Here is a 16266-nt window from a genome sequence, read left to right on the forward strand (position 1 = left end):
AGAAAGACACAGAGAGAGAAAGACACAGAGAGAGAAAGACACAGAGAGAGAAAGACACAGAGAGAGATTAGTGTAAGCTTCAGTGTTCTTTTGTATAAGTTTCACATTCACCACAGAAAACTAACATCCAGATGTTGCCTTCTTTCATAAATTTTATTGGCTTTGCTGTTTTTCTTAAGTCATTAACATGTATATGCACTTACACACACACACACACACACACACTCTCTCTCTCTCTCTCTCTCTCACCAATGCACTGTTGATGCTCCAAGATAAGCTGAATGTCAGAGAAACAATCCAGGAAGTGGATAAGACTCTGTCACAACATCAACATCCATGACATCCTTAATATGACATTTTCTCTCCTGGTAAATAATGAATGCCACAACATCTCAATTACAGCTGTGTTAACTATAGTACATCAATGGGGAATTTTGGGACTGATTTATTCTAAGGCTGAGCTCAAAATAAATATTTCATAAATTAACTTAAAACAATGTCTTGGAGCACCTGCATAAGTTGTATAAGCATAGGTGTGGCTGTGAGGTGGTGGTGGTGGGGGGAGGATTTTGTTTTGCAACTGTATGGCATCAGGCGAGGGCTGAGATTGATGATGATGACAATGGCGGTGGCAGTAGTAGTGGGTATCAGTGCTGCTCCTGCTGTCGTTGTTGCTGTTGTTGTTGTTGTTTAGCATCAGACCAATCCTGTTTGAGTAAAACTACAATTAATAGAATACCTGCATTGAATTTACCATTTTTATTTTAGGTGTTGTATATATGGAATTACTTTATATTCAATTTGTCCTCCCTGTTTTTTGAAGTTTGCAAGCTGTATTTTAAGAGATATTTGGTTGTTATTACGTCTAACAGATTGAATGGCTATGTAGTAGGGCGTCCAAAGTCCAAGAGAAATTTTGCAAGGCAGAATGAGGTTGCTTTGAGACTTCTACCTTCAAAGTGGGTGGTGACCTCTTTCACCCATCAGAAATTCACAAGACCAATTCTTGGATATTCAGCCACTCCCTTAAATATCTGATCCCTGGACTGATATACCACCTGAACCCTTCTCTCGTTAGCCTTGCTATGTACAGACTCCCATCTCGGTATGGAGACAATATAATTGTTTTAAAAAGAGCAAAACAAAAAATAGTGTTTCACAACATTTTCTTATCTCATAAGGCAGGGAGCTGGCTGAATTGTTAGCATGCTGAACAAAATACATACCTGTATTTCACCCATCTTTATGTTCTGAGTTCAAATTTCACCAAGGTTGACTTTGCCTTTCATCCTTTCAAGCTCAATAATCCATCCTTCAAAAATCCTAGCCTTGTGCCAAAATTTGAAATCAATATTTTCTTGTCTCATTGTCAAATCATATAAATCACAGAGGGAGATTTGGTTGCTATTTCTAACAGGTTAGCAACAACCACATAGAAACTTCTTTGTTATCTCATATGCACACATCTAGAAGTTATTGGTTTTTCATTTCATACAGTATCAATGAAAAATTCACTTGCTGTCCTTAAGTAACTTTGATCAGGTTATTTGCAGTGCTACCCAAATTTGTGTAACAATGACATCACTGTTATGTTCTTTTTTATTGTTCCTTGTCACAAGCACCTCTCGCTAGTTGTTACTATTGGTCAACAATGTATGTCAGTGATGTAGTTCTTTCATATATCCATGATACTGCAATTTTCTTGTCAACTGTGCACCTAACGTGACATATATTGCAACAACAATATAATCAACAACAACAACATCTAACACTAACAGTTTTAGAATTTATCAAAAATCTCATTATATATTTCTTCAACAGGTTCTTATGATTGATGGAAATGGTATTCTACATCCAAGAGGTAAGAAATAATCCCCTCAAAACATCATGTCACCAATCAATTTAAATTATTATCAATAATTATTTTCCTTATTAAGGCAGTGAGCTGGCTGAATTGTTAACACACCAGGTGAAATGTTTAGTGGTGTTTCATCTGTCTTCACATTCTGAGTTCAAATTCTGTCAAGGTCGACTCTTACCTTTCATCTTTTCAGGGTCTATAAAATGAGTACCAGACTTACCCCTTCCCCTGAAATTACTGGTTTTGTGCCAAAGTTTTAAAATCAATAATTATTTTCCTTACATGCATTCTTCCTATAAAATCACAATGATAGATAAGACCAGTGCTTAACACCAAAACAAAGTATAGTAGTATTAGGTGCAGTGTCAGTGATAGGCAAATCTTCCTACTGATAATGGTTGATTCTATCAAAGGAAAACATTTTTATTGGCGGCATTGAAAGTTACAATGCAAGGCAATGAATCAGCTGAGAATTTCATAGAAATACCACTACTTAAGATGATGGATTATATAAATTTATATGATTACTGGTAACAAACATACCATTACTGGTATGTTTGTTCCTTCCCCGAGCCATGCCTGGCTCATAAGGGCTGGTTTCCTGGTTTCATTGGCATATAGGTTCCCCACCTGAACAGGACGTCAGTCTGTCATAGGTGAGCTGCAAGAGGAAAGAGTGAGAGAAAGTTGTGGCAAAAGAGTCAGCAGACGTTCACTATTACCTTCTGCTGGAGCCATGTGGAGCTTAAGTATTTTTACACTCGTAAATACACACATTACCCAGTCTGAGATTCAAACCCGCGATCCCTCAACCACGAGTCCACTGCTCTAATCACGAGTCCACTGCTCTAATCACGAGTCCACTGCTCTAATCACGAGTCCACTGCTCTAATCACGAGTCCACTGCTCTAATCACAAGTCCACTGCTCTAATCACTGGGCCATGTGCCTCCACCTATTCCTGCTATACATATTTATAACTAACTAGACTGGATTGTTGACACTGTACAGTGAACTATACCACACTGTGGTACCTACTTACAGCTTGATAGACTGGACTGCTGACAAGAGTGTTGGTCATGGATACAGTATAGTGAACTATACCACATTCTGTGATGCCTACTTACAATTAGATCGACTGGACACTTGATGGTTGAGTGTGTGGCTCAGGAACACATTATGCCACCACTGCCATCATCATCATCATCATTATCATCATTGCTTTTGTTATCAGTTGTAGTAGTAGTTGATCAGTGTTAAGATTTAGCCATTCTTATTTTCTGTAGAGTTGTTCCATCCAGCTGTACTCTGTAAGATGTCCTTTACACACTCTCTGTTTCTCTCTCTCTCTCTCTCTCTCTCTCTCTCTCTATATATATATATATATATATATATATATATATATATATATATATATATATATATATATATATATATATATATATATCCTTCTGTCCCTCTCTTTCTCTCCTCTCTCTCTTTCCTTCCTTCTCTCTCTCTCCCTTTCTTTCCCCCTCTCTCTCCCTATTGATAACCATCTTTCTTCCTTTCAGATCTTGGTTTAGCTTGCCATGTTGGAATAGACTTGGATATACCTAGTATTGGTGTTGCTAAATCTCTTTTTTATTGCCATGGAATTCAGAAGGACAGCAGTTTCTATGAAAAGGTTTGTAATTTTCAATAATTCCATTTTCTAACTTATTGTCAGTTGCCCTTAGTTTTGATATTTTTAACAATTCTATGCACTAATTAAACTAAGTAGAAATCGATAGTTGTGATGATCACAATTGATATGTAATAAACAATTTTAATATATGAAGTCTTTACTACTTCTGTCTCCCTTTCTGCCATGACATTTTAATTCTGAAGCTGAAAAAGGATCAATGAGTACTTCTGTCAAATTTGTTTGGTAGTTGGTTAACTTATTGAGTACTTATGATATTTTTTTACATTACCACTTACTCTTTTACTCTTTTACTTGTTTCAGTCATTTGACTGCGGCCATGCTAGAGCACCGCCTTTAGTCGAGCAAATCGACCCTGGGGCTTATTCTTTGTAAGCCTAGTACTTATTCTATCGGTCTCTTTTGCCGAACCGCTAAGTGACGGGGACACAAACACACCAGCATCGGTTGTCAAGCAATGCTAGGGGGACAAACACAAACACACACATACACACACATATATATATATATATAGATATATACGACGGGCTTCTTTCAGTTTCCATCTACCAAATCCACTCACAAGGCTTTGGTCGGCCCGAGGCTATAGTAGAAGACACTTGCCCAAGGTGCCACGCAGTGGAACTGAACCCGGGGACAAGTACTGCTGATTACAAATTTTCAAAAACCCATTATTTAGATCAGTGGTTCCCAACCTTTGTTATGCCCCACACCCCTAAAAACTTTTAATATGTTCTTGCACCCCTTAAAATAATAATTTGTATAAGAATAAAGGTGCCCAGGGCAGTTACCTTCTTTGACCTCCTATAAATCCAGCCTTGCTTGCACCCCCAAGAGGTGTGAAACACCCCTGATTGGGAAACCCAGCTTTAGATATATTGTATTTCTGATGGTGAGTGTGACAAGGGAGTGTTTGTAACTTAGTGCATGACAAATATTACAGAGGACTTCATTAAAAGAGCATTGGTTCTTCAGTTTTTTTGTTCATGTTTACATCTTTTGCCAATATATATCAACGAAGGGGACAGAGAGAGAGAGAGAGAGAGAAGAATGATGATAGGCTTCTGTGCAGTTTCTGTCTACCAAATTCCACTCACAAGATATTGGTTAACCCAAGCTCATTATTTGTTTGAAAATAAAATGAGTGTGGTTATAGTGTCAGCAAAAAGATTCCAAATGTTTGCTGCATTCTGTTGGACATTTATATTTAAGTAAATAAATTCTTTACATGTGTATTATTCAATAAAAGAAACATACAAACATGCATTCATACACATACACACACACACACACACACACACACACATGTGCATTTGTATATATTCACATTTGCATGCATGCACACATGTACACATACAGTATACTAACTCTAGAATACATATTCAAAAATTGAAACAATAAAAATTAGCATAGTGAAAAAATAAACAGTAGAATGGAATATACAAGTAAATAAATTTAAATTATTACAAAATTTACACATGCATGCACACAAACAGACACACCTGTTTTGTACACATGTACACCATACTGCAAAAACAGGCACATACTAGTACACATATAAGATAAATGATAATGTATTATCAATTGGAGTTTAATGTGTAGTGACTTCAGGAAATTTAAGATATGTAAATAAATTTACTGTTTCAGTATGTGATCAATTCACAGGGTGCCTGGTTAATATTTTCATCATGTATTTTCTCATCAGAGTTCTCAAATGTGTGTATGTGTGTGTCATCATCATCGTTTAACGTCCGCTTTCCATGCTAGCATGGGTTGGACGATTTGACTGAGGACTGGTGAAACCGGATGGCAACACCAGGCTCCAATCTAAATTTGGCAGAGTTTCTACAGCTGGATGCCCTTCCTAGAGTTGAAGTGCTCAGCATGAGCTAGAATTCATCTTATAGTAAAAATGGATACATAAGGGTGGAAAATCACAGGAACAATACCATATGTCCAACGTAAGATACAATATGTGTGTTCAATTATATATATTCTTGGGTGGGATCGGTATATTTCTAGTAGAGATTCCCAAATGTCGTTTTTCCATTTTTCCCCAGAAATATACTGATCCCACCCAAGAATACATATAATTGAACACACATATTGTATCTTACGTTGGACATATGGTATTGTTCCTGTGATTTTCCACCCTTATGTATCCATTTTTACTATAAGATGTATATGTATATATATATGTATGTATGTATATATATATATATATAAACAATATATGAGTATATGCATATATATGTACATGTATGTACATACCTTCATCTACATGTACATATAGATACATATCTGGGTACATGACGTTGCAAAAAAACATAGACAAAATGATAAACAAGGTACAAAAAACACGCAGGCCACATAGAGAACATATCCTTCATCAGCTGCCACCATTAAAACACTGGCATTTGCACACACATATATATACTTGCTCTCACACTTAGAATTCACAACATTACAGTATAGCTATCAACTCATTTCCTGTGTTCTTCAGGTACAGAACATGAAAGATGGTGGAGATAGTTTCCCTTTAGTTCGAGAACATGACAACAAAACTATTGCTTATGTAAGTCTTTAATTTACTTCGTTATTTATTTTCACTTTTCCTGCCATTCTTCATCCTCATATTTAGAACACTGAACGTATCTATCATTTTATTTTCATCCTTAGCCATGCTCTTCCTGCCCTTAGAAGCAGGTGCCACCTACAACAAGCTGCATTTGTGTTAAATCAATCTACTGCCAACCATATCTTTGCCCTTTGTCTCATTATTGAAAGATCTTGGGAGTTCTTCAAATATCACTACCTCTACATTACCTTTGTTGACCTTAAAGCAGCATTTGACATGGTCAACCATGAACCCCTCTAGAAAATTCTCAAGCTTGTCAGCATGTCTGTCGAGATCACCACCTTGTCCCAACAGCTCTGTAGCAGTGCCAAGAGTTGTGTGTGGGTGAATGGGAAGCTCCGGCTGGTTTTCCATCAACAGTGGAATCAGACAAAGCTGTATAGCTGCCCCTGACCTCTTCAGCTGTCTCATCAATCATCTGATGACCAAAGTCTGTGAGTGAGTGTCTGACATTAACTTTGGGAACTACCACCTTACAGACCTGGAGTATGCAGATGATACCACCCTATTCAGTGACTTGATCAACCAGCTCAGAGATGCACTGATCATTTACAGAGAAGAATCACCAAAGTTTGGCCTTCAGGTGAATTGGGTGAAGACCAAGCTGATGCATGTTGACGATGGTCCAAACCCTCCTCCTCTCCATATTGACCCTGACGTCATGGAGTTTGTCAGCTCCTACATCTACCTGGGCTCTACAGACACCAGTAATGGAAATCAATCACAGATGTGGTCTGGCTGCCATAGTTATGTACTCCCTATGGAAGCCCTTTTGGTGCCACTGCTCTATCTCTCGGAAGTCAAAACTCTGTATCTACAACATATCAGTTCTCTTCATGCTCCTCATGGAGAAGAAACATGGCCCCCTCAAAAAGACCCTGGTAAAGAGGATCAACTGCTTTGATAGCAAATCCCTGAGAACCATTGGGAACATCAGATGGTACCATCATGTTTCCAATGATGAACTGCGCTCGCATCACCCCCACAGCTTCCCACCTCATAGCTATCCACCACAAGCATCAGTACAGACATGTTCTCTACTTCCCACCAGATCATCCTACCAGGGCCTCTTACTCTTGTTCGACGCAGCAACTGCCAGTTGGAAGAGGCCTTGTACTAGATGACTGGATGTGATTAAGGAAGATCTCCAGAGGCTTGATGTCATCTTGGAGGATGCAGTGAGACTGAGATGGGACAATTACTCTCTCTCTCTCTTGCTCTATAACCAAGAAGAAGGTCTTTTTTACTGCCTCCATCCTGCAAGTAGTGGTTTCTCTCTGTGTATGTATACGTGTATGTTTGTGTGTGTGTGTACGTGCATGCGTGCGTGTGCATGCATGTATGCATATATACATACATATATATATATATATATGTATATCAATGCTGCTGAAAACACTTAGTATTTTTATATGTGAATTTTAGATCCACTTGAAGATATAATACTTTGCATTGTAATATCGATTTTGTATTGCTTTAATTTAGGCTCTTAAAAGTACGAAAGATTCCAAGAAACCCATTTATATATCCCAAGGTTATAAGGTATCTCTATCAACTGCAGTATGGCTTGTGAAGCAATGTTGTAAGTACAGAATACCTGAACCAGTTCGTATGGTAAGTGATGAAAAGTAGAACTTTTAATATAGAGTGTAACTTAATGTTAAAACTAAAAATTAAATAATGAAATAATGAACTGTTAGGAATTGCAATTAAATCTCCTTCAAATAGCACCCAATATTCTTTGATACAGGAAAGACATTAAAATATGTAGTCCTGAAAAACTCTAGAATGGAAGGTTGGTCATGTTGGTCATGGTCTAAACATCAGCTTAATAATGACAAAGTTATAGCCTTACTCTTTACTCTTTTACTCTTTTACTTGTTTCAGTCATTTGACTGCGGCCATGCTGGAGCACCACCTTTAGTCGAGCAAATTGACCCCAGGACTTATTCTTTGGAAGCCTAGTACTTATTCTATCGGTCTCTTTTGCCGAACCGCTAAGTTACGGGGATGTAAACACACCAGCATCGGTTGTCAAGCGATGTTGGGGGGATAAACACAGACACACAAACATATACACACAAACATATACACACATACATATATATATATATATATATATATATATATATATATACATATATACGACGAGCTTCTTTCAATTTCCATCTACCAAATCCACTCACAAGGCTTTGGTCGGCCCGAGGCTATATTAGAAGACACTTGCCCAAGGTGCCATGCAGTGGGACTGAACCCGGAACTATGTGGTTGGTAAGCAAGCTACTTACCACACAGCCACTCCTGCGCCTTGTGAGCAAGCTTGGTAGATGGAAACTGAAAGAAGCCTGTAATATATATGTATTTATATATGTGTGTCTTTGTTTCTGTTTATGTCTCTGTAACTTAGCAGTTCAGCAAAAAAAGACCAATGAAATAAGTACTAGGCTTACAAAGAACAAGTCTTGGGGTCGATTTGTTTGACTAAAACCATTTAAGGCAGTGCTCCAGCATGGCTGCAATCAAATGACTGAAACATGTGAAAGAATAAAAGAATTAAAGAATGTGTGAGTGTATTTGTGTGTACCTTTGTCTTGGTATCATGTGATGGTTGCAAACTAGCTTCCTTATCACACAAATGATGATGTTTGTTTCCAGTCTTCTGTGAAAAATGTCTCTGGCTATGAAGAAATATTACCTTGCTTGGAAATAAACAGTTGGGTAACAGGAAGAGCACCTGGCAACAGAAAAATTTGCCTCAACAAATTTCATCTGACCCATGTAAGGAGGGAAAAGTGGATGTTAAAACGATGGTGATGATGATGATGTTTCCTTTAACTTAATTGTTAGGAAAATGTACCAGATTATCTAGAGAAATGCTGCTTTTGGTTGAGTGGCCACTTATCTCACATTTGCTTAACACCATGAAACTAGACTTTGACACATATTAACTTCTCATTTTTTCAGAGATATTAACATACTTATCTCTAGTAATAACAGGCATGTCACTATATCCTTTGGCAATGCTCTCAACTCAGATTTACCAAGTATTATCTCAGAGAAAATAAGTAATAAATATTATTTAAATAATAGTGATGATAGTAGTGGAGGCGGCAGCGGCGGTGGAGGAAAAAGAAGAGGAGGTTTTAAAAGCAATATTTTAATTGTTTTGTTCTTTTTCCTTTTAAAGGCCGACCAGTATTCCAGAAAAATTATCAGAGAATCACAGACTTCATAATGAACTGAAATATCAATGTTTGCTACAATATTATTTTTTTAAAAGAAAAAAAAAACATTTTTCTGGGAAAAAAACTAACATATTTTATTCCATGTTTATTTCATAAAAGATACTTTCGAGGGTTTTTTTGTTGCTTTTACTTTGCTAGTCTTGCAAGTTACTTGGCAACCTCATTAATGCTGCTGCCACAAAAAAATCTCACCCAGTACCTTCTGCAAAGTGGTTGGCATTAGGAAGGACATCCAGCCATTGAAACCATGTCAAGTTGACACTGGAGCTTGGTACAGTCCTCTGGCTCATTGGATTATGTCAAACCTTCTAACTCATGTCAGCATGGAATATGGATCTTAAATGATGATGGTGATACTGTCTTTTATGCAGTGTCAAAATTCCATTGTATTTCTTTGGGCTGGTCACTGATATAATTCCACGGAATGAGATGCAAGTTTATTTTGCAATTTATAATAGACAGTATTATTAAGAAATATATATGGAAAGAGAATATAACATCGATTAATTGGTCTTAAATGGCTAAAATAACCCTTCCATAATTTCGTAATTGCTTCTGTTTAAAAAATTGGTCACTGATCATCTTACTTGTCAATCAAATACAATTCCAAAATTTTGTTATTTTTTTATAAGCTTATAAAAACACAAAAACAAAAATAAACAAATATTTTTCTTAATATGATTTTAAAAGATTTTTTTTTATAAAAATCAACCATGTATTTTAAAACAAAATTATTTTATACATCATAGTAAGTGGCTGTGAATTTAAGGTACTGGACAACCTTACTACTATCATTGTATTGCTTATCTTTGTATTATTTGTTTGGTCAGGGCAAAGAGGCTGTGATTGTGGCTTCCACTGTTCTTTCAGACTGGTAAAACTGATGCTTCTTTAGCATCCTTCTTGGACAGTTTTTGAAGTACACAGCTGCAGGAAAATAATATGTGCAAAGAATTTATATTCCAAAGAGATGAACATTCTGGGGCAGGGGAGGAAGGATTGGGTGAGGCCTGGAAAGAAAGGTGATTCAGTGTGTGTGGGAGGTGAAACTAGATAGTGCCTTAAGAGCAGAGGCCATTGTAGTAGCGTTAGAAAAGGTAAAGAGAGGACATAGTATATCCATGGGCCAAAAGATAGAGTGTTTATTGGGGAGTGACTGAAGTCAAATGACCTATTTTTCAGATGCAGTTTTCAGTATCTACTGACCCGGATGTTGGAGCAGTATTCCATTGTGGGTACAGATTTAGTAGTTTTTGGTGGGGGTGAGGTGTTTTATTTTTTTTTCTGGCTCTGAGGAAGAAGACCACTTTTTAAGATGCTGTATTTGCAATGTTGTATAAGAGTGTTTGTTGAGGGAGATCCAGAGATGGGGAAACCTAGCATTTGAAGTGATTGTGAGAGCTCTAGTGGCATGATGTTCATGTCATGGCAATGGAATTGGTGTGACAAAAGATTTCTTGATAAGCATACTCTTTGTGTCTTTTTATTGTTAAAAGAGACAAAAGCTGCATGACCTTCATCGGAAAAAGGTGTTTGAAGTTTCTGTTGCTGTAGTTGAAGCAGATATGATCCAAAGTGTTTAGTTGATCTTGGATATGGTACATAGCTTAAGTTTATCCCCACTGAAATATGGATGTTCTGTCAGAACAATTTATACTTTCATATTTGCTTTTGATACAAAATGCACCCCTGCTTATATTGCTCATGGGAAAATAAAATCCCCACAACTCCAGTGCCGAGACCACCAGTTCATGTGATTTTCTTGGTCTTATCAATGATGTTTGACAACTAGAAATAGCTGTGACTCATCTCTTCATCAGTGATATATAGAATAACAGTGTCAGAACAGATGCTGATGTCACAGTTAGCCAGTGAGATTGTTACAAAATATATATAGCTTTAGTTAAGTTAGTGTATTAAATGCTCCCTGCATTGAAAATGTTGCCTAGAAATAATAATATAGTGAGTCTATTAGTCAGTAATGAATATTATTTTAATTAATCATACTAGGGCTAAATATACCTTGCAGTTTCTCAAACTCAATAAAATGAAGTACCAGTCAAATACTGGGTTAATATAATTGAATATAGACATTAAACAAATGTAAAATAAACAAACATTTACGCCACTTCAAATGTGATTGGAACATATTTGATCTGGAAAAAGGTCATTTATTTTGTTCTGGCCTGGTGGTCACAACATACAGTCGGTGAATAATTTCTACTGCTTCTCTCTAAGGAAGCCAAGATTTCCAGCCATTTCAGTGCTGTCCTGTTTGGTCCCGAATACTGATGATAGCATAATCAGTTCAAAATACATATATTAATCCAAAGAGGGCACTCTGAAATGACTGTTGCTGTTTTACCCCTTTTTCTTAAAGCCATTATTTTTCTCCAAGGCAAACAGCAGTGAAAATAGCTTTTTAACAGACCAGATGTATCCCAGACGTATTTGACCCGATCTAAAAATTTGTTTATTGTTTTTAATTATACTACTAAATACATGAGACAACTCTATGTGCTCTAGTTTCTTGACTCTCTGCCCACCTCTCTCTTTCACACACAGATACATACACACACACGCACACACATGCATGCTCACTCACACACATGCACACACACACACACACACACACACACACACAACAGCAATCCATGGTTTGTTTCAATCTTTTTCACAATTAAGTATTAACCCTTTAGCATTCAGATTCTGTCAAATGCATTGCTTATTAATTCACATTGTTTTGAATTAATCAGGCATTATCTCAGTTTTGAGATTTCAATGATGTAATTGTTTATTTGTAGAATATAACATTGCTAGTTAAGTGTGAGAGGCTGAATATGGCTAGTTTGAGCATAAAGTAGAATATTTGGGCCTGATATAGCCAGTTTAAATGCTAAAGGGTTAAATGATGAAACATACGTTCAGTTGTTAAAAAATAATTGCATCGGCAAATAAACAACCCACCGACCACCTCATCTAATATGGATAAAAATTTGTCTAAAAGACTTGAATTTCTGTTTTTGTACTGAGGTTGACATTTCATCCATCTTGTGGTAGCAGTCTGAGTAGATTTCATAAAATGCTTTGACCATGGCTACCAACTGGAAAGTTTGATTTTAGCAAGCAGAACCTTCCATTGAGATATTTGCCTTAACCATTTTGAAGATATTCCTAATCAATGTCATAACATTCCTTTTGTATATATATATATATATTATATATTTTTATAAGCACACACACACATACCCTTTTTTCTATCCAAAAAGGACTTTTTGAACCCCAATATTTAGAAGCTATTATCTATAGTCTTATGTGTGTTTTGAGATATTCCAAAAAAGAGTTATTTCATGTTCTCTTGAAATTTTATAAAATTCTTATAACATCAAATATATGTATATATGTATATATATATACATATTTTTATTTATTGGTAAAATAAGTATTTTTATAGAAATTCATTTGTTATATATTATTAGCTGATATTCTAATAAGTGATATGCTAATAGTATAACGTTTAAATTTTAGTTTAAACTAAAGCTTCGATAAGAATAATATCATTAAATATTTTTCTTTTATTTATTGTTAAAATAAGTACTTTTACTTATTGATTAAATAAGTATTTTTATATAAATTCATTTGTTATTTATTGTTGGTTGATATATATACATTCATTTTATTATTATTGTTGTTGTATTTTGACCCGAAGATTAGCTATATTTTTTAATAGAATTGATTTTCGATCGATTTATTTTAATCGATTTTATTTTATTTTATTTTCTATTTGAAAATTTGGTTATGAAACACATGTAGTCATTTTATTATTTTAATAATTATTACTTTGTATTTTATTATAGTTCCTTTTAGTGTATTTAGTTGATTAAATTTTTCTATATGTGACTGTGGATTTTCATGGATGAGTTCAGGAACTGTGGTTCTTTTCTCTAAATTATATACTGTGAATTGAATTTTTACCTGTAAATTTGGATTTTTATCCCTAATATTATTATCATATATATATATATATATATATATATATATATATATATATATGAGCATTGAATTTATCATCTCTGTATGATCACCATATAATTATAGCTGTTTCGTAAATTTCTTTATATAGTATAATAATTATGTTACACACTCAAAATTTTGTCTGTACATTTTTATATCAATATGTATAAAGTGAAACTTACTCATTGGATCTCATTCACACACACACACACACACACACACATTAGACTTGCTAGCTAAATAGAATATTTCTTTGTTGACAAGACCTAATAAGACAGAAACATGTCTGTTGTTAAAACTTGGTTTTAAAAAGTCAGATTCATTCCAGTCTGTATTTTATATTATGTCAAAGGAACAAAAAAGTTTTTATTGGAATTATCTCCCGTGTTTATTCTTTAGATTTTAGTTGCCCCAAGAGAGAAAAGTTACTATTATATAATAACATATTTGAAACCCTACCATATTTGTATGAAGTTTGTAAATTCAATCTCTGTCCTTTTTTGTTGAGACTTCTCAACTACCAAACTTAAATAAGAGTACATGTTATTTTTATCGAACAGGTAAACTGTAACATACAAAAGCCTGGCTTCTTCTGATTGCTATTTCACTATCATTATAAATTATGAAATAATCATAAGTTTAAAGATATTAAGTTAACTGGAAGTTTTCAGTTACAAGTATGTATTATAAGTACTACTTCTCAGATCATTATTACAGGGAATAGAGGGCCTGTGATGAATATTTTTTATATTGTAGTTCACAACAGTCTTGAATTTTGTATCCACCAATGAGTGTAAATATGTAGCAAAACAGAACAACAGAATATATTTTTCAAAATGCTTTACTAATAATAACAAACAGAAATGTGTTTTTTTTATATATTTATGTCTGGTGAGCTTACATATATTTTGATATCATTTACATTTCAAAGTTTGTTTAAGACAAGTTTCATAACCATCCCTGGTTCTATAATACAAAATTTCTGTTTTAAAGTGACTTAAATTATACCCCTTCTACCAAAATTATTTAACTAAATTCCTCATTCTGTTCAAAATAAAGGCAGTTTACTAATCTTTTTAATACAAATAAAATTGTTAACAAGTCATTGTTTTTCTGTATTTTTTCATTAAAATGTTACTGTTTTTTCTACAAATTTAACATTGCTTAATTTATCTTTTGTTTTCACTGATTGTTTTACTGACTCCATTATCAAAGTGGTGTTCAAGTCAGCATTTTCAGGTACAATAATACAAACTCTATAAATAACAAGAGCATTGTACATTATTTACATTTGACGGATATTTGTCCTCATCTTGTTTGTTAGCACGTTTTGGCTGATATACCCTCCAGCCTTCATCAGGTGTCTTGGGGAAATTTCGAACCTGGGTTCTCATTCCTAAGATATTTTTCAATGTTATTATTATTATTATTATTATTATTGTTGTTGTTATTCAGGTCATGGCCTGGAATCAAACTCGGAATCATGGGATTAGTTGCCCGCACTCTTAACCCCAAGATTCCAAGTTCAATTCCAGACAGTGACCTGAATAATGATAATAATAACATTGAAAAATACCTTAGGAATGAGAACCTAGGTTTGAAATTTCCCCAAGACACCTGATGAAGGCTGGAGGGATATCAGCCGAAACATTGTGTTAACAACAAACAAGATGAGGACAAATATCCATCAAGCGTAAATAATGTGCATAATTCCTCACCTCTCAAATATAGAACTGTATTATCTAATTGGTATAGAGCCGACATTAGACTTCAAAGAGTGTTGTAGTTTGCTTGAAGCATTGTAGTACAGAAGTAGAAAATGAAAAAAAAGGTAAATAAAGAAATCTTTTAACAATGCAGTAAGTTTTACAAAAACTCTTTATATTTCAGGCATAGTTGGAGAGTTGCTGCTGTTGCAAACCCAAAGACAGCAGTTAAAAATAACAAAATCGATGTAAATACACATTTCTTGGACTGCTTCCTCCTGAAGATAAGCCTTTGTGCCCAAAATATAAAGGTTTCTTTGTAAGACTTTCTGCATTGTCAGAAGCTTTCTTTATTTCCTTTTACTTTCATTTTTTTACTTCTGTACAAATAACAATGATTTCAAATTTTGGCACAAGGTAAACAATTTTAATTAGGAGGACTTAAGTTTATTACATAGACTCTAGTCTTTGACTGTTACTTTATTCTATTGACTTGCAAAGGATGAAAAATAAAGTAAACCATGGCAGGATTTCAACTCAATGTAATGAGCTGTAAGAAATACTGTTTAGCATTTTGTTTTATGTTCAGGCATTTATGATGACAAGTGTTCTAGCTGATCCAGTAATGTAACAGCCTGCTCATGAAATTAATGTGCAAGTGGCTGAGCACTCCACAGACACACATACCCTAAACATAGTTCTCAGGGAGATTCAACATGACACAGAGTGCCTTTTGAATCACAGCTACAACTCATTTTTATCAGATGAGTGGACTGGAGCAGTGGTTTTCAAACTGTGGTCCCCGGACCACAGAGGGTCCGCGCGGACAAGACAGGGGGTCCGTGAACAGCAAATACTTTTTATGGGGAATTTGATTTTATATATGTTTTTTAATCGAAATCTTTTAATTGACAATAAACCTATTTGTTAAATACTGTTAAATAAATAAATGTAAAAATATATGTTATTTTAAGCAAATATTTATGTATAAATTTCATAAGCGTTTATAAGAGGGTAGAGCCTGAAATATAAAGGGGTCCGCAAGTCAAAAAGTTTGAAAACCCCTGGATTGGAGCAACGTGAAATAATGAGTCTTGCTCAAGGATGCAACACACCACT

General features: G+C 34.9%; 1 protein-coding gene across 1 annotated transcript in view; it reads left to right on the top strand.

The window, feature by feature from the left end:
• Positions 1 to 14544, top strand: part of LOC106868888 (endonuclease V) — a 48715-nt gene extending 34171 nt beyond the window's left edge. Inside the window, exons 5-9 of the mRNA XM_014914346.2 lie at positions 1822 to 1861; positions 3414 to 3526; positions 6048 to 6119; positions 7668 to 7796; positions 9370 to 14544. Coding sequence (XP_014769832.1) covers positions 1822 to 1861; positions 3414 to 3526; positions 6048 to 6119; positions 7668 to 7796; positions 9370 to 9417 — 402 coding nt within the window. The 3' untranslated portion in view covers positions 9418 to 14544. The remainder of the gene's footprint in view (positions 1 to 1821; positions 1862 to 3413; positions 3527 to 6047; positions 6120 to 7667; positions 7797 to 9369) is intronic.
• Positions 14545 to 16266: the final 1722 nt, after the last annotated feature.

Source organism: Octopus bimaculoides, chromosome 16 (assembly GCF_001194135.2).
Source record: "Octopus bimaculoides isolate UCB-OBI-ISO-001 chromosome 16, ASM119413v2, whole genome shotgun sequence".
Classification (NCBI taxonomy): Eukaryota; Metazoa; Mollusca; class Cephalopoda; order Octopoda; family Octopodidae; genus Octopus; species Octopus bimaculoides.